Raw genomic sequence first — 23,850 nt, forward strand, 5'->3', positions numbered from 1 at the left:
CGAAGCAGAATTCTGTCTATTATGTTTATAATGTGAGAGTGTTATCTAACCTGCGATTTCTTCTGTCTTTTGTTCCCTCTGCAGCCAGTACTCGCTCTCTCTTTACTCGCCGCTGGGCACATCTCCTCCCGTCTGTCCTTATAGGGGATGTCTCTCCTCTAACTGCCTCTCTCTCGACTAACTGCTAGGTGTGTATGCAGGTGAACTGTGTGTGAACCATGCCTCAACCCTTGTTTTTTTTTATTTGTTTTTTTTCCTCTCTCTGTGATGCTTCCATTATCTTAATTTTCTTTAAAGTCTGAGCTGTTGTGCATAGCATGAATGATGTTATCGTGGTGATTTAGATTCCAGCATGCCTATTTGTATTATGTGTGGTGAATTTAGTCTGGAACTATTTGTATGTTTTATGTCATATGGTTGATGCATGCAGAAATGCAGAAATCACTCTTCCCATAAAGGACTGTCTGCTCTAAGAACAGTGCAATTTGACCCCTCATCTGCAGCATGTGGAGTTACATAGTCAGTATTAAAAGGATAGTGAAGACAAAAATTTATATTTTGAATTTATTTACTTACCATCCTGTCATTCCAAATAAGTATGAGTTTCTTATGTGGAATACAAAAAGAGATCAAGAAAATGGTTTCACTTCCAAACATTGGAAGTGGAAAGAGGACCAGGGGCTGTCAAAAAAGACATAAAAGCACCATAAAGGTGGGTCCATACAGGGCAGTACTAGGGGTTGGCTTCCGGACCTAAGCCTATTTTTAGTAAAACTCTGAAGCCCGGTTTCACAGACAGGGCTTAGAATAAAACAGGATTATAGGCTTTAGTTCAGTTAGGACATTTCAGTAGTTTTTAAAAAACGTGCCTTAGGAAAAAACATTACTGGTGTGGATCTTGAGATGAAACAATATATATATATATGTGTGTTTGTATATATATATATATATATATATATATATATATATATATATATTATATCAATAAAAGCAAAGCTTTCATGTCAGGTACTTTCAGTGCTACAATCTTCTCTAAGAATTAGACATATTGTTTAGCTATATAAGTTTGTTTTGTATTTTAAAACAATTACGAAACTACGCTTTATTTGACAACAACAAAATGTAAAGAGGCAAAACCTATTGTTTTTTTCTTGAATTTCTTATTTATTTTTAAATTAGCATTGCATTTTAAAAGTAAATGTTTGACTTGTCGGAGGCTGAGATAGTTAGTGGGACCTTTTAGTTTTATCCCTAGTCTATTAAAAAAAATGATACATTGCAGATTTGATAGACTAGAAAACTAATATATTTAATAATAAAAAAATAATAAAAAAATGACTCCACAAACATGCATCCACTTAACCCTGAATATCTCCTGACCCTAGAACTGCCCCTGAAGATGTTAAATTCCTTGAATGACAGTTGTGGTCACCATTTGCTTTCAAATTATAGAAAAGAAACATTCTGCTGTAAATAACGTCTCAGGTTACGTATGTAACCCTGGTTCCCTGATAGGGAACGAGACGCTGCGTTTGAGACGCGATGGGAACGCTCTGCGTGATTACGTCGTGAAGCACGTGTAAAATCAGTCCAATGGAAGCCCACTACGACATAGGTGACGTCATAGACCAGGAAACTATATAGCAGCCCTGAAATCAGACCGCGACAGCTTCTGAAAAACCTGAAGCAAGTCGATCAGGGCATGCAGGAAGTATGGCAGGCAAACGCAGCGTCTCGTTCCCTATCAGGGAACCAGGGTTACATACGTAACCTGAGACGTTCCCTTTCAAGGGAACTCGAGCTGCGTTTGAGACGCGATGGGAACCCCATACCCACTACGCCATAGTGACAAATGGCCGTTCTGTGTGAAGTCCTGCGCACACTAAGAAGCAAGCAACCTCGCCCCAGGAGTGGAGAGGTCAAGGTCATAAAACCTGACAAATGTATGCGGAGAGGACCATCCTGCCGCATTACACACGTCAAGAAGGGAAGCTCCCGAAATTAAGGCCATAGAGGCCGCTATACTCCGAGTAGAATGGGCCCGCACAGCCATAGGTGAAGGCTGTCCCGCCGCTTCATAAGCCAATGAATAGCCTCGACTATCCATTTACTCATCACCTGTTTAGATGCAGGGCATCCTCTCTTGGGTGACCCAAAACAAACAAATAATTGCTCAGATTTACGCCACAGAGAAGCTCTGTGAATGTAGGCATCTAAAGCCCGGACTGGACATAACAGGTTAAGCTGTTCCTGATCTGGGGTATTAAAGGGTTGGAGGATAAAAGGCCTGCCGCACTATTGGGCCCCCAACATTTAGTGGGACCTTAGGAATATAACCCGGTCTAGGGTAGAGGAATGCTTTCACCATACTAGGTGCAAATTCCAGACATGGAGCAACCGACAGAGCATGTAAATCATTAATTTTCTTGATAGACGAAATAGCAAGGAGAAATATAATCTTTAGAGTGAGGAATTTTTCTGAAACCTCCTCGATGGGCTCGAAGGGAGCCAAGGCCAGACCCTCAAGTACAATGGCCAAATCCCAAGCCGGTGCTCTAGATTGCAGTGCAGGCCTGAGCCTCAATGTACCACGGAGAAAACAAATAATAAGAGGATCTCTCCCAAGAGAAGAAGCCCCGAGAGGGGTGATAAGCAGATATAGCCGCTACGAACACCTTTAAGGTGGAGGGAGATAATCCAGCAGAGAAACGGTCTTGAGGAAATCGAGAACTGTACCAACCGGGCAGTTAACAAGATTTAAAAAACGTTCTCCACGCCATGTAGAGAACAGTTTCCATTTCAATGTACATAGTTTTCTAGTGGAAGGAGCTCTGGATTGAAGGACGGTCTCAACGACCTCAGTCGAGAGACCGGATTCTATGAGCTTGGCCCCCTCAGAGGCCAAGCCCACCGTTTCCACAACTCCGTTTAACCCTTTTCTATTATGTGCAGGACCCATAGAGAAATATTTGGCAGAAGTTTCCACGCTGCCAGAAATTCCGATAAGGGAACCAGTCTCTCGAGACTGGCCTCTGAATTTGATTGAACAATCATTTCGGCGCCCTGAAGCGGCGAACCGGCAGGGAACAACCGAACTGACCGTTCTACAACCCTCCTCAGAGGATTGCACGGGGACGCTGACACCTCGGCGCCCTGAAGCGGCGAACCGGCAGGGAACAACTGAAGTGGCAGCGCTGCGACCCTCCTCAGAGAGTCGCACCCCAGCAGAACTCCCGGGAGCATTGATAACGGGGGGAATGTGTACAGGTGCAGCCTCGGCCACACCTTCACCATAGCGTCCAGTCCGAAAGGAGCTGGATATGTGAGGGAAAACCATAGCGAAAAGATCGACCTGAGCTTGAACAAAGATTTCCCATAGGAGCTCCACCACCACGGGGTGAAGTCTCCATTCCCCGGGCCTCAGCCCCTGCCTCAACAGGTTATCTGCTCTGATTTACGAGATCGTCAGTGTGTTGTCCGGACCCTCCGGACTTGTGAGGGAAGCATCCGTCGATAGCATAATGCGTCGACAAGAAACCCCCAACACTGGGCCTGGGCGAGGAACCAAGGTTCTTCCACATGACCGAGGCACGTAGGCATAGCCGCGTGACCTTGATCATGTGAAAACGGATTTCCCCTCGGAGAAAACCCCTTGGTCCTGAGCCACCACTGCAGGGGTCTCATGTACAGAAGGCCAAAAGTAATTACGTTGAACGCAGCAACGTAAGTGGGAGTTTTCCGACCTCCCTGAAAACTGCTGTTGTCAAGCCCCTCCTGAAAAAGAGCAATCTGGATAAGACCATATTAAACAACTATAGACCGATCTCAAATCTTCCTTTCATAGGCAAGATCATTGAAAAAGTTGTCTTCAATCAGCTGAACAAATTCTTAAGCTCGAATGGATACTTTGACCATTTTCAATCTGGTTTCCGACCGCACCACAGTACAGAGACCGCGCTCATAAAGATAATAAATGATATTCGCTTAAATACTGATACAGGCAAATTATCAGTGCTGGTACTACTCGACCTCAGTGCTGCATTTGACACTGTCGATCACAAAATACTTCTTGACAGGCTGGAAAACTGGGTCGGGGTTTCTGGGATAGTCCTAAAATGGTTCAGGTCATACTTAGGAGGCAGAGGTTATTATGTGAGTATAGGAGACCATAAGTCTGAGTGGACATCCATGACATGCGGAGTCCCTCAAGGCTCAATTCTTGCGCCACTCCTATTCAACCTGTACATGCTCCCAATGAGCCAAATAATGAGAAAGAACCAAATCGCTTACCATAGCTATGAAGACGACACACAGCTCTACTTATCCCTATCGCCTAACGATTACAGCCCCATTGACTCCCTTTGCCAATGCATTGATGAAGTAAACAATTGGATGTGCCAAAACTTTCTTCAGTTAAACAAAGACAAAACTGAAGTCATTGCGTTTGGAAACAAAGATGAAGTTCTCAAGGTGAACGCATACCTTCAGTCTAGGGGTCAAACAACTAAAAATCAAGTCAGGAATCTGGGTGTGTCTCTGGAGTCAGACCTTAGTTTCAGTAGTCATGTCAAAGCAATAACTAAATCAGCATATTATCACCTGAAAAATATTGCAAGAATTAGATGCTTTGTTTCAAGTCAAGACTTAGAAAAACTTGTGCATGCTTTCATCACCAGTAGGGTGGATTATTGTAATGGACTCCTCACTGGCCTTCCCAAAAAGACCATAAGACAGTTGCAGCTCATACAGAACGCTGCTGCTAGGATTCTGAGCAGAACCAGAAAATATGAACACATCACACCAGTCCTCAGGTCTTTACACTGGCTGCCAGTTACATTTAGGATTGATTTTAAAGTATTATTACTGGTATATAAATCATTCAATGGCCTAGGACCTCAATACATTGCAGATATGCTCAGTGAATATAAACCCAACAGATCACTCAGATCATTAGGATCACATCGGCTAGAAATACCAAGGGTTCACTCTAAGCATGGCGAGTCTGCTTTTAGCTACTATGCCAGCCGCAGCTGGAACCAGCTTCCAGAAGAGATCAGATGTGCTCCTACAGTAGTCACATTCAAATCCAGACTCAAAACACATCTGTTTAGCTGTGCATTTACTGAATGAGCACTGTGCCACTGTTCGTCCGACTGTTTGCACTGTATTTTATTTTATGTTTTAATTATTCTGATTTCTGTATTTTATCTTTTATTCTAAACTGTTTTAATTATTCTGATTTCTTTTGATTATTTTAATTTCTTCTATGTAAAGCACTTTGAATTACCATTGTGTATGAAATGTGCTATATAAATAAACTTGCCTTGCCTTGCCTTGCAGCAGACATGAGACCCACAGTCTGAAACTGTTTCACAGTGAGTGACTGGCCTAGATAAACCCATATTACACCTAGAAAAGTGGTCCTCTGAGCTGGGAGGATCACACTCTTCTGGCGTTGAGTGGCAACCCCAACATCTTTAAATGAGACAGAACGACATCTCGATGCCGAACTGCCATATGCTCAAATTGAGCTAGGATCAACCAATCGTCGATATAATACAATACGCGAATGCCCTGGAATCTCAAAGGAGCCAGAGCTGCATCCACGCATTTTGTAAACGTGCGGGGTGATAAACCTAGGCGAAATGAGAGAACCCGATACTGGTATGCTTCGCCCCATTTTTAAAGCGAACCTCAGGAACTTCCTGTGATGAATAGATACTTGGAAGTACGCGTCCTTCAAGTCTATTGTGACAAACCAGTCCTCGGACTGAATCTGTGATACAATCTGTTTGAATGTAAGCACTTCCTGCTCCATAACCAGAGCCTGCTGTGAGTCCACTACCGTAGGGAGGACCCCCTGAAATCTGGGCGGATGAGAACCGCTGTAACCCTTTTCTATTATGTGCAGGACCCATAGAGAAATATTTGGCAGAAGTTTCCACGCTGCCAGAAATTCAGATAAGGGGAACCAGTCTCTCGAGACTGGCCTCTGGATTTGCTTGAACAATCATTTCGGTGCCCTGAAGCGGCGAACCGGCAGGGAACAACCGAACCGACCGTTCTACAACCCTCCTCGGAGGATTGCACGGGGACGCTGACACCTCGGCGCCCTGAAGCGGCGAACCGGCAGGGAACACCCGAACTGGCAGCGTTGCGACCCTCCTCAGAGAGTCGCACCCCAGTGGGAGCCGAGGAGACACGATTTCTCAAAACCGTCCCTCCTTTTATTTTTTCGACAGGACTTCTTGTCTAAGCTTTATTAGAGATGACGACAGTCCTCTTTTTATTTAGATCTTGCCTACCTCTAACAGCTTAGTTCCTACGACCCTCCTCGGAGGATCGTAGGAAAAAGCAGGCACCTCGGCACCCTGAAACCGTGAACCGGCAGGGAGACCGAACTGACTGCTCTACGACCCTCCTCGGAGGATCGTATGGGGACGCTGACACCTCGGTGCCCTGAACGGCGAACCGGCAGGGAACAACCGAACTGGCAGCGCTGCGACCCTCCTCAGAGAGTCGCACCCCAGAGGGCGCAGAGGAGAAACGATTTCTCAAAACCGTCCCTACCCCGGAGGGGACCACCCTTAGAAGCCTGATAGCCTCAGTATCAGGTCTTCTTCTTTGCACTCTATGCCAGTTTAAGGAACATAGATTGGTGAGGAAGAAACCTCTGGAACGCCGCTGAAAGGTTTAGTTTTCTTGAAAGTGGAGCGTCCAGAAGAACAGACATTTTTATCTTTCTCTTTCTTTATTTTTATATCAGAAAAACGGATACATATAAACATCGAATATATTCTCGAATAGAGTCAATGCTGGCATCCTCACATTCATCTATGGCCTTAAATACTTTACCCACCAGTACTGCCTCATAAAATTTATTTATTATTAAAGATGGCTGGTGGGTAACGTTGGGGTTAAAATAATGACGCCGACTCGGGAGAGAGAAAGCTCGCAAGCGTCTCTATAATCCAAGGCACTGTCATACCATGATACTTAATACCCATAACATTACTCTAGTTAAGACGTTTGGGTATTAAACACATAAAATAGAAACCGGTTTATTCCACGATCTCAACACCTCAGTGTGGAGATAGGGAAAAACCAGTAGTCCCCGACGAGGAGGCTGAGATACAGATTTTTCCTGTTTTTTTAGATACATTTCATCCAATAAACTCTTTTTATTTTCACTCTCATAATGTTCAGCTGTCCAGTAAATATTTAACTAGCAACAGCATTAGAAAAACCTCCTTTAAAAAGCTCATCTTTACTCAACAGAGTTATGAGCTGCCCATTTATTGAAAAATCAAACATCTGCCTTTTTCTTAATACTTTTATTTGTTTTGTTCACTTTTTCTTAACAAAACACAAACGATAACAATTCCTCGGAACTGGAAATCGCAGCACACTGGATCTGCAGGTGAAAGCTAAGATAGGGCGGAGCCCGTCCCAACCCACGCTGTCAGATCCGTTTGCGAACCCCAAAATGCGAGTCGCCGCCGTGTCTAGGCAACAGCGGGACCCGCGCGGGTAGCGCGAACCGAACCGTTCTCCTCAAAGAACGATCGGCGAGAGCGGAGCGTCTTCATAGATAGACTCATACAATGCACACAATCAGCCCCCTCGAGGACTGACTGGGCATGCTCCACTCCCAAACAAGCAACACAAAGCTGATGTGTGTCCCCACCCGTAATATAACGAGGGCAGGGAACAACACACCGTCTATAATCTTGCTTGCTCGCCATAATAATGATAGATTGGGCTTGACAGACAACAATAAATAGACAAGGACAGATATACAGAGAGCGCTTGCTGAAGGTACAGAAGCTGTCGCGGTCTGATTTCAGGGCTGCTATATAGTTTCCTGGTCTATGACGTCACCTATGTCGTAGTGGGCTTCCATTGGATTGATTTTACACGTGCTTCACGACGTAATCACGCAGAGCGTTCCCATCGCGTCTCAAACGCAGCTCGAGTTCCCTTGAAAGGGAACTCCTTTTATGTTCCACGAAAGAAAGAAAGAAAGAAAGAACGAAAGAAAGAACGAAAGAAAAGAGCGTGTGTAAATGATAACAGAATTTAATTTTTTTTGCTGAATTATCCCTTTCAATGGTTGTTTCATTTGTCCCGGCTCCTTCTCTCTCTCCTACTTACCCTGCCCTGTAATCAGCATATAATTGTGGGCGCTGCTATGGAAGAATATGACGTGCCGTCAGCCGCCAGTATCCTGGCATCAGTCAAAGAGCAGGAGGCGCGCTTCGAGCGTCTGACCAGGGCCCTTGAAGAGGAACGCCGCAATGTTTCCTTGCAGCTGGAACGCGGCAGTCTGCCCTCTGATCGACTGGTGGGCGGCACCACAGGCGGGAGCAACCAACCGCTGGCCTGGCAACAGATGGTCATGCAGGTAAACCATTCCAGCTTGGCCAGTCATGCATCAGTCATTGTGAATGAACAAAGCAGCCCCCAACCTCCCTTCACGCTGATGGTGCTTCATATCCATCGTTTTCAAAAAATCCGTCCATCTGTATCTCATTCAGCTTCAGCTGTGTTTGGCTGTGCTGAGTTAGTGCTCTGGATGTGTTGTCCTGCAGTGACACATCATCGATTCCCAGGATGAGTCGTCTTTAAACTCTTCTCTCTTCCCATCTCTCTCCACTATATGCTTTCTCATGTTATCTCATTGACCTTCCCGTTTGGTTATAGTAATATATGTAATCAATAGACGTTCACCACTGGATTGCATCCAGATCAACAACGGATTTTGTTATTTTATTTTATTTTACACTAATTCTGCAATTTAGCCCGAGTCTGTGTGGGATGCTGGTGGGAAATGAGGCTGATGAAATTCTTTCTATTTGTTTGGTGATCAGTAGTGAAAATTTCGGGCTAGTAGAGTCATACTACATGTCTTTACGAATGCAACACCAAATCATTTATTTCTTACTGGAGGTGCATATGCAGTGTTCCTTCGTCATCCTTCAATGGTGAAATATTTTGACTTCTAACTAGATGGTTTCCTCTACATTACTGTTGAACTTTTTTTGTGCTGTAAAACCAGTTAAAGAAAAGTTTGATTCTCACAGAAAAAAGCCAGGTTCATTGTCACTGCTTATGCCCTGATTGTTTGAATCTTCCATTATATGTTTTGCCTTTGTTCTGCCTTCACCTGCCCAAAATACTTCTGTTTTACTCCTCTCTGCCTAACATAACAGTTTGAAAATTAGCTTGCCCTTTCACATGTCGGTTACTATCAGTGGGCCTTGCATGTCACAGGATCAGTTTGTGGCAATGACTGGTATCTATCTATCGAATCTATATTGTCTGTCTGTCTGTCTTAATCTAATGACATTGAAAATAGTCTATGTTTTTTGGGATACTGTATGAATAAGTGGCATTGTTATGGCTGTTGTGGTGTAGCAGGTGTACCTCGTTCATTTAGTCTCTTTTAAACTTTAATTCAGTATTGGGAGTTGGGACCACCTCCCAATACTGAATTAAAGTGTAAAAGAGACAAAATGTTGTATACATTTAAGTATAGGGCCAGATTTACTAAACATGACAAATTGGCATGAGAGTGCAATTCCAAAGAAGCGCAGATGGGAGCGGAAAGTTCTGCGTGTTATCTACTTACGACGCGCAAATCAAAGAACTGGATTCGGATCATTTCCATGATGACCACCGCAATCTACCAAGAGCAGCGCAAAATAGTGTCTGGTTTATGACATGCTTTTTTGGGCATTAAATAATGGCGCAAATACCACTAAATTGACCAAACCTTAGTAAATCACCTTGCATGAATCATTTAAATACTCTCCTCCTATGAATTTTGCATCTGAAAGGGAAACTCCTACAAATGCATATGCAAAGGTCAGCCGCAAAAATAACAGTGCCCACACCTTTTTAGGGCTAGTTTTTCACTGCATCTCTTTAGTAAATCCTGACAGTAGTTTTTTAAAGCCAAAAGGGGTTTGCGCTGGAGCAAGCTGTTAGTAGATCTGGCCCTTAATTCCCAAAGCAAGAAAGGACTCACCTTGTGCACTGCTTTATCTTGGGTCTGTTTACTGGGGGGAGATATTGATTTATTTTGTTTTTGAGCCTTTATTATTCTAAACAAGGCCCAAAAGGTCACAGAGTGACAGAGACACACAATAGGACTCCGTCAATGGCAGACCTTGTCTCTTTCACAGCAACTCTGACACCGTAGACAGCTTTTCTTTAAAGTAACCTCAACTGTCCCACATGTAACTAATGTTGAGGGGTCATGACCTGAGGCAGTTTGAGGAACATCACAGCTACTAGACTCTGGAATCTAGAACATAATTTAAAATTCAGGAAGCGTGCCTGGAGGAGTGAACTGATGCTTGGTTCGTGTGCCTGAACTGCTAGCTCTGTCTATATTTTTTGAGTCTGAAAGGCTTGTGGAGAGTTTCCGAAGAACAGTTGCTGCTTTGATCAATGCTGTTTTTTTAATATATATTTTTATTATGTAATTAATCAAAAGTGGTGGTAAAGTCATTTATATTGTTAGAAAAAATCTACACTCAAAAAATGATATGTTGGCTTTAATTAACTTTTTATGTCAACAGGTTCCACATAACTGGGTTACGTTAAACAAACATAATTTGTTCATGTAACTTCAACATCATGGAATTAAGTCATTTTAAGCGACCCAATTAAAGTAGTCTCAAAGTGAAATTTGAAAGGCTTCCTGACATGATTCAGGTATTTTTTTATATTCATTCATCCATTAATATTTCATTTATTTTAGTGACACATAATTAAATTGATAGACTATAGCTAGCTATTTGCCAGCAGTAGCACATATTGGCATCTTAAATGTTAGGATTTTGTACTGTTAAGTTGAGACATAATTACTGTGCGTTCACACCGCCGCCGGCGAGAGCGTCAAAGTGGCCGGAAGTCATTCATTTTCAATGAGAGCCAGCGGCGAGCTCCGGCGGCGAGCTCCGGCGAGAGCGGCGCGGCGCGTCTTGGACGGTGAGAGCGGCGAGGAGAGTTGAAGACAGTTCAACTTTATGGTAATAAGCAATGACACGGTTCGGCGGCAACCAATCGGAATATAGAAGTGCTCCGTTTGAGAGGAGTCCAGAGAACGTAGTCCTGTAAACTTTGGTTCCGACCACATTAGTTCCCAAGCAAAATTGAGGAGGTTGATCATTTGAATTTGATAAGAAGGCGCGCAACACTATTTATAGGCAATATTTTCGCGCTAGAACGCTTGTTTTTCAGCGGGAATGTAAATTATAATAGCACTTAACCATGAACACAAAAGCCACACCACACAAATGGCTTTTGATTTGTTTATTTCATAAGCAAACATGTCACTATAATTGTTAAGTTTTTCCATCGATCAATTTTCTGCAAAAAATAACGATCGACATGATTGATGCTTTGTGGCCCCTTTAAATACAGTTGTAAAAATGACCACGCGTTCGATCTACGTCACAGCATCGGAGCGTCCACGATTCTTTCCACGGCGTCGCTGGCAGGGCGGCGCGGCGGTGTGAACGTACAGTTATGTGGACCTTAATAGAAAAAAAACATTTCAAGTCAAAAAACAGAGGTAAACTAAATAAATATGTTATGTAAAGTGCACAACCTTCCTCGTTAATTTTTTTTGAGTATATTTCAATTAAAGTTCTTTTTAACTAACTTAAAAATGTTTTCACTGTTTCCCTTATTAATATGCTTTCTAAAGGATAATGTGACTGAATTCTGCTGAAAATTTGTGAAAATTAAACAAAAATATTTGTAATATTTCACAATATTACTGTTTTTACTGTATATTTGTTCAAATAAATGCAATCGGTAACACTTTACAAGAAGGGTTTCATAGTTAACCACTTTAGTTAACATGAAATAAGAATGAGCAATACTTCTACAGCATTTATTAATCTCAGTTAATGTTCATTTCAGCATTTAGTAATACATTATTAAAATCACAAGTTGTATTTGTTAACATTAATGAACTGAGAACGAACATGAAAAAACAATGAATAACTGTATTTATGTATTGCTCATTGTTAGTTATACATTAATATTAACAACTGAGAGCTTATTGTAAAGTGTTAGTGAACTTACCATCCCCTGAATTTTCAACATTAGTTTTTATGATGACTTTATTGACTGTGTTCTGAAATCAGAAATAGACTATACATACTGGCTGTACATTTTACAGGCCACCTCCCCAAAGCAGCCTATTTTGAGAGTTTTGGGTGTATTTCCTCCATGGCTGTAGACACGTTGGGTTAGCCACAAAACACAAGGAAGTTCACTACGGGAAAAAGCCTGGGAGGCCCACAGTCTTGTAAATCACCTGCTTAACAATTACTTTCTCACCCTCCTCCCACACACACAATCTCCCATGCCACCTCACTTCCAGTGCCATTAGGAAAGTCAAACCTCTTGTAAAACTTTAATTAAACCAGCTGTGAACCTCCCTACATTGCTTATTTTCTCTCTCGCACCTCTCATAGCTCCTTTTTCTGCTTTCACACATATATAGTGATACGTTTTTTTTCTACTGAATATTTTTTCCTTTTAGATTCAAGAAGTTTTCCTTTGAAAAAAACAAAACAAATGTTACTAAAAATATGGAGCTGTCAGAGAATGTGGAATGTTTGTGTGAGAAACACAGCTTTTCCTCACATGTATAAATCCAATTTGTTCACAATTATTAGTGATTGAGATGCTTTGTTGTTGTTGTTGTTGTTTTGCCTAAATGTCTTCTTTACACCAACATTCAATTACTTTCCCTATTATCTTAAATAGGAAAAGTAATGTTGAAGTTTGCATTAATTGAATGCATTTTTAGTAGTTGATTTGAAAGCTGCATGAATGGTTTGACTTAAAATTCATGATATGGCATGTGATAGTCACTGGTGTTTTTTAAATGTGCCTCACAAAGCTGCTTGGAAGAAGTTACCCTGAAGTTACCAGTTGGAATAGAGAGTAAGTGCAGTCCAGTGAAACTGCTGTGGATGAGCGATGAGAAGTGAAGTATACCTCTCCAGTATATCACGATCCGCTTTTGGTGATATCATGGCTATATACATAAAAATTGTAATCCTGTGAGTAATCCCCATTTTCGATATGCCTGCAGTTGTTAGAAAGGTGAACCTGCTCACATGTTTCCTAATGCTGCCACACTGAAGGACAGGAGCTCTGTGGAGTGGGAATAGCTGCATTCTTTGTATTCAGAGCAGCTGCAGATGCCCACAGCCATTCATATTCTACAGAGGGCTGTACGGACCGCTCTCATCCCCAATCCACAATCCATCAAATGATTAATCCTCTAAAAGCCCTAAAATACACGGAGAACTTGCTTTTTTCTTTTCACAATGTTGCTTAATCTTTTTCTCGCTCTCTGAGAGTAAAAAATAAGGTTGTGTCCAGCATTTCCTATGCTGTAATCCAAGGGCTGAGTGATAGATTTAAAGGGTTAGTTCACCCGAAAATGAAATTTCCGTCGTTAATTAGTAATTACTCACCCCCATGTCATACCAAACCCGTAAGACCTTCGTTCATCTTCGGAACACAAATTAACATATTTTTGATAAAATCCGAGTGGTTTCCACCCATAGGCAGCAACGTCATTGCAACTTTCAAGGTCCAGAAAGGTGGTAAAAACATACAGTGGTTTAACTTTAATGTTATGAAGTGACGAGAATACTTTTTGTGCACAAAAAACGAACAAAAATAAAAACTTTATTCAACAATCTCTTCTCCTCCATGTCAGTCTGCTACGCTGATCGCGTAGTAAACGCAGTGCAGCTCTTCCGGGTTCTATTAGTGCTGGGCGGTAAACCGATTCAAACCGAAAACCGGTTTATATTTTCGTCACGATATTGATTTTGAATAAACCGCCATACCGGTGTATGTAATTACACAACGTTCGGAACGAACGTTACGTTACGCTGCGCGACACTGTTTCAGACGGACCCTTTACAATGTTGCAATTCTAAGCAGCAACGAGTGAGGGTAAACAAACAGCAGTGCTCTGTTACGTTACATGGACGATGGATACTGAGCGCATTATTGTAGCGCGAAAGTACATTAATATAATGCACGAGCGCGAATCTCTCTGCTCACGCCTGAATATAATGTGCCGCGCTCTCAGATACATGCTGCTCTTGTTAGAGTAGGTCTATTTTCTCTGGGCTCGCTCAGAGAATCCTGCACTTAAAACGTGTTCAGTGCAATCGCGAATCTCTCCTCTTCCCCAGCTAACAATTTTAGGTTATAAGAACGTTTTCATAACGTTCCCATCAAGTTATAAAAACGTTAACGTTATTTCAGAATGTTCTATGGACATTCAAAATGTCCAGTTTTTTTGACGTTGTATTAACGTTATTTCTTGGTTATAAGAACTTTATTCAAAACGTTATAAGAGAACATTCAATTCTCCCGTTATATAAACGTTGTATTAACGTTCTTGCTTGGTTATAAGTACATCAATCTAACGTCATTAGAACGTACAATTCTCCTGTTATATAAATGTTGTATTAACGTTATTTCCTGGTTATAAGAACGTTATTCGAACGTTAAGAAATAACAATTTTAGGTTATACTGGGCTCTATTCTATTCCACAATATTCACTAATGACAGTAAAATAGACCATCCTAAGTCAATTTACTGCAGTAATTCCTCTCTCAACCTGTAGAAAGTGCTTTGAACACCTGATTATGCATGAAAAAAAAAACCCGTCATAAACCGGAAAACCGGCATAATTTTGAAAAAAAAACGTGATATAAATTTTTGGTCAAACCGCCCAGCACTAGGTTCTATGTCAAAAAGCTGGCTCATTATTGGCTGACGCTGTTCACGTGAGCACCACGACGCACGCGTGTGATGCTGACGCAGGGAATTGTTGAATAAAGTCGATATTTTGGTTTGTTTTTTGTTGCTTCATAACATTAAGGTTGAACCACTGTAGTCACAAGGACTAATTTAACAATGTCTTTACTACCTTTCTGGGCCTTGAAATTTGCAATGACGTTGCTGTCAATGGGTGGTTCAGAAACCTCTCGGATTTCATCAATAAAGGTCTTAATTTGTGTTCCAAAGATGAACGAAGGTCTTACGGGTTTGGAATGACATGAGGGTGAGTAATTAATGACAGAATTTTCTTTTTTGGGTGAACTAACGATAATAGATCATGTTTATCTCAATAGCTGTATTTATATAATAGCTTAAAAGGATGACTAATATAATAATAATAATGGTGTATTATAATTTAACATGGTGTATATTACAAGATTAAGATTTTAGATTTTTTTTCTAGATTTTTACGTGGTAGACAATGCCAATTTGGTGATTTTTATATAAAGAGTGAACAGTATAATATACCATTCAAAAATATGTTTCTTGAACCCTAAGTCAGCATATCAGAAAGATTTCTGAAGCATTATGTGACACTGAAGACTAAAATAATGGCTGCTGAAAATTCAGCTTTGCCAGTACAGGAATAAAATACATTTTAAAATGTATTAAAATAGAAAACAGTCAGTTTAAATTGTAAAAATAATTTTCAATATTATTGTTTTTATTAAAGTAAAAAAAAAAAAAAAAAAAAAAATATATATATATACATATATAACAAAACAACCATTGTTTGACAAGTTGAGAACTAGTCTGGCTGGTTCTTTAGAAAAAACAAAAACTAAAAATAATTGGTGGCAAACAGGGCATCACAACTCATATAATCACAAACTGTCCAAATAAAAAGTACATTAGGAACACTGTAATATTCACAATAATATATCATCAGCAAAACATTGTGTGTAAATATTGTAAATATTCAGTATATCACCCTGCCCTAATCAATCCTGGATACTATTAATAGTCTTCTAGTTGTCTATAATGTGAACTATTTAACTGACTCTTCAGCTACTGAATGTGGTTAAAGGTTTCCTGATTATACCGTATTCTTAACCATACCAGCAGGACTGACTCTGGAGACACTTAAAGGACCAACTGCTGCTCACTCATTAGATCCTGAACTCATGTGTTTAAAATAAAAATATTTTGCTTTATGAGACCCCTGAGTCACTCCAGGAATGTGACCCCTTTACTTGGCATGTTCATATATAACCAAACAAGTCTGTGTGCTTGACCCTCTTATTGGGAGCCTGAATTGAAAACACTTGAAAGACTTGTTTGAAGGCTTCAAGACACTGACTTTAAATGGTAGTTGCCTTGAAGTGGTTTAGCATCACGGTTTAATAATGTATGTGCTTCAAATTTGTTGATGGGTAACAACTCTAGATATAGCTGATGATTACTTGTAGATGGTTGATTTAAGATGGTTGATTTAACAACCTATTCCAATATATAGGTACAGATAGAATTGTTATTTAAAAATAAATTTAAACAATCAAAGCAAAAAGCATTGATATTTTTATTTGACTTTCTCTTAAAGGCTTCAAATTGTCATCACCCTGTGTGGCAGATAATACAATATACGATCAGCTAAATGACATTGTTTTATTCACCTGTTGTTTTCCTATTGATATATTTTATTATGTTTAATATTGCTGTCTGGTCTCTGGTGCCTTTATTGACTTTGTGTGAGGGGATAGACTCGGTTTTTATATTTATCCAGAGATTGGTATGCGCGTCTGGACTGTCAGTCGCTTACCTTATTACCAGGGCCTTGGTCTATTTACACGTTGTGTCATAACAAGACTTTATGCGAGCAGAGGACTATATGACGAGCTTCGAGTAAGTGAACATTTGGAGGCAGCTACTGAATGAGAATGTAGGACAGCTCAGACTGAAAGCAGAAGTGTAGAGTTGATATTTAATGTTCTGATGGTAGTTTGTAAAAGATGATAATCACTGCAAAAGGAATTGTTGCCCCCCCCCAATCTTTCACAACTGTTTTGTGAACTAGGTCAATTGATTCATTGAAAAGATTCAATTTAACAGATTGATTATTTATAGATCTGACATCGCTGCTTGTAATAATATGAAGACACAAAATGCAGATTAGAAGTGACTATTTTGGTTTGGATTCATAAATAATGGAATATTGAGCATGGGTCATACTGATTATTTTTGCTAAACAACTCCTATCCTCAATTCACTTTCATTATATTGAAGGGCCAGGATATCTTTCAGAAATTATTACATCTTCCACAGAAAGAAAGAAAAAAAAAAACCCACAAGGGTGAGTAAATAATGATTGATTTTTATATTTTTTGTGAAACTTCTTTTAGTGCTATAAATTTTATGCTCTATATTTCCCTTTTAGTTCCGATTTTTTCATATTCTCTCAGGATCTCATTTACCAGATCGGTGTTGTTGATCAGCATCTCCGTTATGGAGAAACCCAAGACTCACATTTTTGTATTTGATCATGTAAATCAAGAGAAACAACATTGTATGTTTATTTCCCAGTCTGGAGTCCCACTTTTTTCTTTTTTTTTACCGTAATCAGTGCTCATTTACAGAGGTTATGCATTTAAAATGCGATCTTTGCTGAGTCGCCACCTTTGAAAACTTCTAATGATGAAATTCATTACATTCCAAATTCTAGAGTGCTGCAACCCTAAGTAAACATCATACATCCTCTGGAGCAAAAGTCTTTTCAAATATTCAGTGCTCATAAATATATTTATGAGACTAGAACAGTCGCATGTACATTGCATATCTTTCTTATTCTTTCTCGTTCGTTTCATTATGTGTGGTTTTCTCTTTTTGTCTTTCCCTCTGCAGTAGTTCACATTAACCTTTCACGGCATCTGTTCCATCGCACTACCTCAGGCCTGGATCCACTAAAAAGCTCTGATTACTTGAAGTTTATTTATTTATCAACACTTTTTTTGTTGACATGTTTATATGGTTCAGTGACCACAGGGCGTTCTGCAGTGTGTTTGGTGTCAGACTCCATAGTAGAAAAAGGAGCAAATTCATTCAGGCCGACTGCAAACAGATTGAGGCTGTTACTGCTAGATAAGACATGATGCTCTTCAGTGTGGGGGTGTGTTTGTGCTGACTGTTGTTCAGAGTTTGAGAAGATTTTGTTTTTAAGAAAAGACATGAGTTGCATTTACAATACTTCAGCCCCCGAGGTGCAAAATCTTCAGCTTTTACAGTTTATCAATGCGTTTCTACTTGTCCGGAATTGCTCTCAAATATGGATTTTTTTTGGTCAAATAAGTTTATAAAGTTATGTTTGACTGAGGCGCAGGCTTGTAAATAGAAACTAGCTGTATAGTTACTTTTATTAAGCCTACATTTGTGTTAGGGCAGGTGTACACATTGTGTACTCGCAGTCTTCAGCGTCACATGATCCTTCAAAAATCATTCTGATATGCTGATATGCAAGAAAGATTTCCTATTATTATCAATGTTAAAAACAGTTGTGCTGCTTAATATTTTTGTGGAAACTGATTTTTTCCCCCCAGGATTCTTTGATAGAATAGAAATAGAAAGTACAGATGCTGAAATAGAAATATTTTGTAACAATGTAAAAGTCTCTACTGTCACTTATTTTAAATTGAATGTATCCTTGCTAAATAAAAGTTTAATTTCAATAAATAAAGTTTAAATTAATTTATTTTTTTTAAAAATCTTATTGACCGCAAACTTTTGAATAGTATGAAATTAATAAATTGCAAATGCACCATTTGATTGTAACCCCAGTGTAGGTTAGTGAAGCATGCATAATGTTAATTCCCAAAAAAAAAAGAACTCCAAGAGTGCACCAATGTACAACAAATAAAAAAGTTGTCCCACATCCGACCCTCAAGCTAAAATGAGTTTGACACCCTGGGTGTAAAGTGCCCATCCCTGAACTCTCCCTCCTTCCGGCTTTGTGTTAAAGCCATTCATAGATTTGGATTAAAATTCTTTCTCACTATCAGTCACTGAATGCTGTCTGAAATCATTCTGCAACCTCTTTCCTTTCCCTTCTCATATTTAGCAGGCTGGAAAGACAAAAGGACAAAAGCTGAGAGGGAAAAGAACAGGCCGAGTGAGAGCGTAAAATAACAAAGTTTTGTGAAGCTTTGCCCCCTCTCAGGGCTCATGCTCTTTTGGCATGATGGCTGGGTGGAGTCTCTCTCTCTCTCTCTCTCTCTCTCTCTCTCTCTCTCTCTCTCTCTCTCTCTCTCTCTCTCTCTCTCTCTCTCTCTCTCTCTCTCTCTCTCTCTCTCTCTCTCTCTCTCTCTCTCTCTCTCTCTCTCTCTCCACTCCAGCTGCGTCTGTCTGTCAGCCCCCTCCCCCTCCAATCCGTCTGACCCTTGTCTGTATAGATGCTCGGTGAGGAGAGGGAGAGAACAAGAATACAAAACTCTACACTGTGAACAGGGCAACTGCCTTCTGGGAAGATTCTATTCACTCAAACGCGTACACCCCCCCCCCCCCCCCCCCCCTTACCCTGTCCTCTACGCCCGTCCACCCCCCCCTCTCTTAGTCTACCCAGAGGGTTTTGTTCCTGCACCGGGTAACCTTTTTTCCCTTCCACTTCTCTGTGTGTGAGCTGTTTTGTTTTTCGTTCTCTTCAGCCGGATTCCTGAATTTATTGAAGGATTCATTGGACTGTCTAAAGCATCTCTCCTCATTTTGAAATCATTATTCGCCCCAACGTTTGCAGCATCCTCGCTCTCTGACGGTGGAGGCGGGTTTCTTCTGTCCCTGAGAGGATTACGAGCATGTGTTAGAAAGAGCGTGTGTGTGAGAAGGAGAGAGAGAGAGAGAGAGAGAGAGAGAGGCACACGCAAGAAGACGAGAGAGACGGAGTATATTCGTGCATGTGACCGTGGGGAAAGGATGGCTCTGTGGATCTGAGCTGTCTCGGCTCTCACAGGACATACTCGCATAATAAAGAAACGAAAGACTGACTGACTGACTTACAGACAAACTCCACTCACAAGAGAATATTGTTCTCATCGTGTTTCTCCCAGAGGCTTAACCAAACAGGATTTCCGTGATGCCGGCTGAAGTGAAGCAGGTCAGTTTGAGGATTCACTCGCTCTCATTGACTCCTTGAGTGTGTTTGATTTTTACATTTCTTATGTACATTATCTCCCATTTTCTTGCTATATAATGGTCAGGTTTTTGTTGTTCTGGATGTGAAGTTTTTTTTCTCAAAGATCCTTTCTGATCTCACGCTTTGCTATATAATATCAACACGTCGTATCTTGAATACTGTTGTGCTCACATGCAACGAACTGTCAACATTTAGTATGTCTATTCACTACTCATCTTTCCAGAAGTGAATCTTTATTCAGATTAGGTTTAAGCTAATAAGTATGTCTGTCAGTAATATTTCTGTAATGTGCATGAGCATGAGGATGAATCCAACAATTAAGATGAGGTAAACAGCAGGATTCCTACAGGATCTGACAGAGAAATAGTCAGATGGATGTTAAACATAACAAATATGTGCTTAAAGTTCATAAAAAGAATCTGGGATAGAAGATTTAGTGCTTCGCACCCCCCTTCTTCCTTAGCACTGGACTCATCAGAGGTCAACAACTATTTGTTTTCTTTGTTTTGGAGCTACCACATTGCCTGGCAAAGCTGTGAGGAGATTAAAGGAATGTGCTTTTTATCGGCATGCAGGGATTTTCTAAAGCTGTGTTCCCAAAAGAGTGCTGTGTCATCCCTAACCGTAAAAATGTGTCAGGTAGGACAGTTAGGACATGTAAATAACAAAGGGGGACAGGCTTTGAAAGAAACAAGCAGTCTTTGTGCTCAGTTGTGTTCTGAGCTAATAATTTTTTTAAAGACGTTCGCAAGACCATCCATTTGGCACCGTTAATCTGTTGGCGGCTGTCTCATGCATGATTGCTGTGAGATAACTGGCACAGGAGAAGCAGCTGTATATTTCGACATGCTAAGCAAAACAAATTCTGAAGGTGCCGAATTTGTCGTGTCTCGGTCCGTGAACCCCTACCTCGACAGGATGGACATTCCTGCCATTCTTCGGGGTGCGCCGCATGCTGTATCTAACCTTTGCTAACTGCAGAGCATTCCTTAAAACTAGCACCTGCTTCGGTAAGGTCAGACGTGTCACCACGAGGGCATGGAGATCAAGGGGCTCTGCTTTCTGCTGGAGTGTCTGACATGGTTGATGCTGTTGTCTGTCATCTTAGTTGCTGAATAAAGCCTGTAAGTGTGAAGACATAAGTTCACTAAACAGTTGCACCACCTTTTTTGCGTTTAGTGTTTCAGCACAAAAGTTCATCTTATTTAGAAACCATTCACAACCACTGATTGACCTCTTGGCTCAACATACACTTCAGAGATGCAGGAATCTCGAAGCATATGGTATATATTTTAACATTTTTAAGTCATAATCGCATTGTTTGTGATTTCTGATATATTAGCCCTAGTGTGTGACATTTTATCCTATTTGTGTCCAAAAAAATGTTGCATGCTCAAAGTCTACTGTGACCACTAACTTCATGCATTTTCTGTGCTTTAGGTGAAATCAGATTATTTTTTTAACCACACAAACTTAAGTTGATTCGCCATGTGTGAGATTCTAACAATGTTGTCACAATGTTTCACCATTGATTGATTTTCATTAGGGCATTATTCAAATCTAAACACATATAGCGCAATGGAAAAATAGAATATTTTTTGTATATAATGTCACATTTTTTCTTTTTTGTCCCTACAATGAATATCAGTGGGGTTTTGGACCCTATAGGCTTTCGTTAATTAAAATATCTTTTTATTTTATTTTTAGAGAGATTTTAGGGAGGTCACTACAAGTTATTTGTGGCCAATTCTTTTTTTTAATGTACTGTAAACTGACTTTTTTACAGCCCCTCTAGGCCAGCAGCTCAAAGTTTGTAGAGGCCCTTCATCTTTGACGCTCTGCAATGCATCTTGAGTGTGATACCAGACATCTTTATTATTGAAATGCATTCATGTTCACACGGGTTAAAGACATGAGACCATTAGGATCTACCTGCAATGTCTTTCCCTAACCAGCATGCATTGCGGCCATGTTACAGTGACTCCCAATCCAGTGGAGTTTACCGTCCTCAACCCTCAATTACTGTGGGGTGAATCAGCCTGCCCGAGACTGAGTTAAATATAACGCCTGATTCTTCAGCGGAGGGAGGCAGTGCCATTACTACAAAAGAGATTTAGCCTAATCAAAACTGAACCAGCCATCTCTAGACTGAAAAATAATTTATCTTTCAAAAAACCATTTACATTTCATTTAGGCTGAGTCTATTGAGTCCGACCGCAATTGTACAGTTTGCTTATCCCTTGTGAGTTCTTATTTTAAGTTTTGCTGTTTTTTTCAGAAGTTATATAATTATTTTTTATTATTCAGACTTCAGTGAACTGTTTTAACCTCCATTAGCACTGTGGTTCTTTCTATTCCTCTTCATTCACCTTCCTGTCAGGCCTCTCTTTTGTAAAGCCTTGGCCATTCACTGTACCATGGCATGAATCCGTATTTGAAGACATATAGAGCAGAAGAAGTGGATTGTGACTGTGAGTGGTGCGGTAAATGTCGTTGACCCAAAAGAGCTCTGGGTAATTGTGCTGGTGCTCATTCAGCGTCTGTCAGGTTTGTGGAGCAAGAGAACATGGTGAAGAGGCTCCAGAACTCTTACTGGAACTGTGCTGCCCAAATCAGGCCATTTCAGAATCTCTGACATGACAGAACAATGATTTGCTCCACCTCTCGAGACGGAGTGGGTGCCAGGGTTTTGGATGAGGTGATGGCTTCAAGATAACAGCCGGGTCCTAAACACTCATCTCAGCTAAGTATCTGATGCCCGTCTGATGCCAAATGGGCGGTTGATTTTGGATTAGCAGCTTAAGCCGCACTTGTGTTGGTTCATGGGTACCTGTGTAATGCTGGACGTGCCGTGGAAGCTTGGCGTGCTATAAGGACGTCCATCACATTGTGCTGTTCAGTAACCCATTTGGCATGCTGACTGCGTTCCCGATATAGACCTGCCTTACTTGCCTGCGTTTTCTCATGCAATGCAGAGCAGCACCAGCTGACCCTTCCATAACACCCCTGTCAAACTGCCTCTGCTTCTTGGCTGCCCCACTCAGCCTTTTGCAGTCAGACACCCTCTCAGATGGATGTCTGTCCTCATACTCATAAAAGCTGTTTCCAAAAGTGCTAATGGAGAAGATTGTGTGTTAATGAAATTAATATTTGTTAGCAGGAAGTGTTTAGCCTCCATACCTCTTTATGGGCCTATTATATTATTATATATTCAGTTTTTGCTTCAAAAAGCATTGTGGAAATGCGTATTCATTGTTAGGCCAAATAATTGCATTGTTCGAGAGTTTTTTTTCTTTTTCTAGTTGACATTTTTTAAAAACTTTTTTTATATCTTTTATATATTTATTTATTTATTTATTTATTTAATGTACAGTACATGTTTTACTAGTATATAGACCTAGTAGTACCTTTTTTAATATATTATAAACACTCCACTTATTTATTTTATTTTGTATTATTTTTAAAATCCTTTTTGGCACACAATATCTACATTGCTATGATACGTGTAATATATTTTTATTTAGTAAATTGGCCGGTAAGAAGATAAAGAAGATGTGCTTTTTTTTTTTTTTTACTTTGGAGGTAACTTAGGAATTTAAGAATTTAAGTTCGAGTTTTAACCTGCGTTAGCTTAACATCCTGTATAATTAACCACTAAGCCACATCATCACAATAAGTTGTCGATGTTTTTCAGCTAGCTCTCTAGCTAAACCATCGCATGGGAACCCAGCCCTCCCCATCACACACAGGGACACCATCATGCCTTTCCCTTGCCTGTTTACTCAACCCCAGTGTCCTGTTCATTTGGTAATGTTTCTTTTCCTCGAGCTTG

At 40.5% G+C, this 23,850-nt stretch overlaps 1 protein-coding gene across 50 annotated transcripts in view; it reads left to right on the forward strand.

Annotated features, from left to right (window-relative positions):
* Positions 1–23,850, forward strand: part of arvcfb (ARVCF delta catenin family member b) — a 236,940-nt gene that overhangs the window by 114,927 nt on the left and 98,163 nt on the right. For 31 of the 50 annotated variants that reach the window (XM_077240944.1, XM_077240983.1, XM_077240935.1 and 28 more), the window contains one exon: positions 8,171–8,404. The exons of 10 other annotated variants lie outside the window; for them this stretch is intronic. In XM_077240944.1, the coding sequence (XP_077097059.1) occupies positions 8,171–8,404 (234 nt within the window). Of the gene's footprint in view, positions 1–84; positions 189–8,170; positions 8,405–19,710; positions 19,980–23,850 lie in introns of those variants that run through there. 9 more of the 50 variants (XM_077240963.1, XM_077240970.1, XM_077240966.1 and 6 more) reach the window with 4 other exon arrangements.

Source organism: Siphateles boraxobius, unplaced genomic scaffold, assembly GCF_051911475.1.
Source record: "Siphateles boraxobius isolate OS27281-9 unplaced genomic scaffold, OSU_SipBor_1 24, whole genome shotgun sequence".
Classification (NCBI taxonomy): domain Eukaryota; kingdom Metazoa; phylum Chordata; class Actinopteri; order Cypriniformes; family Leuciscidae; genus Siphateles; species Siphateles boraxobius.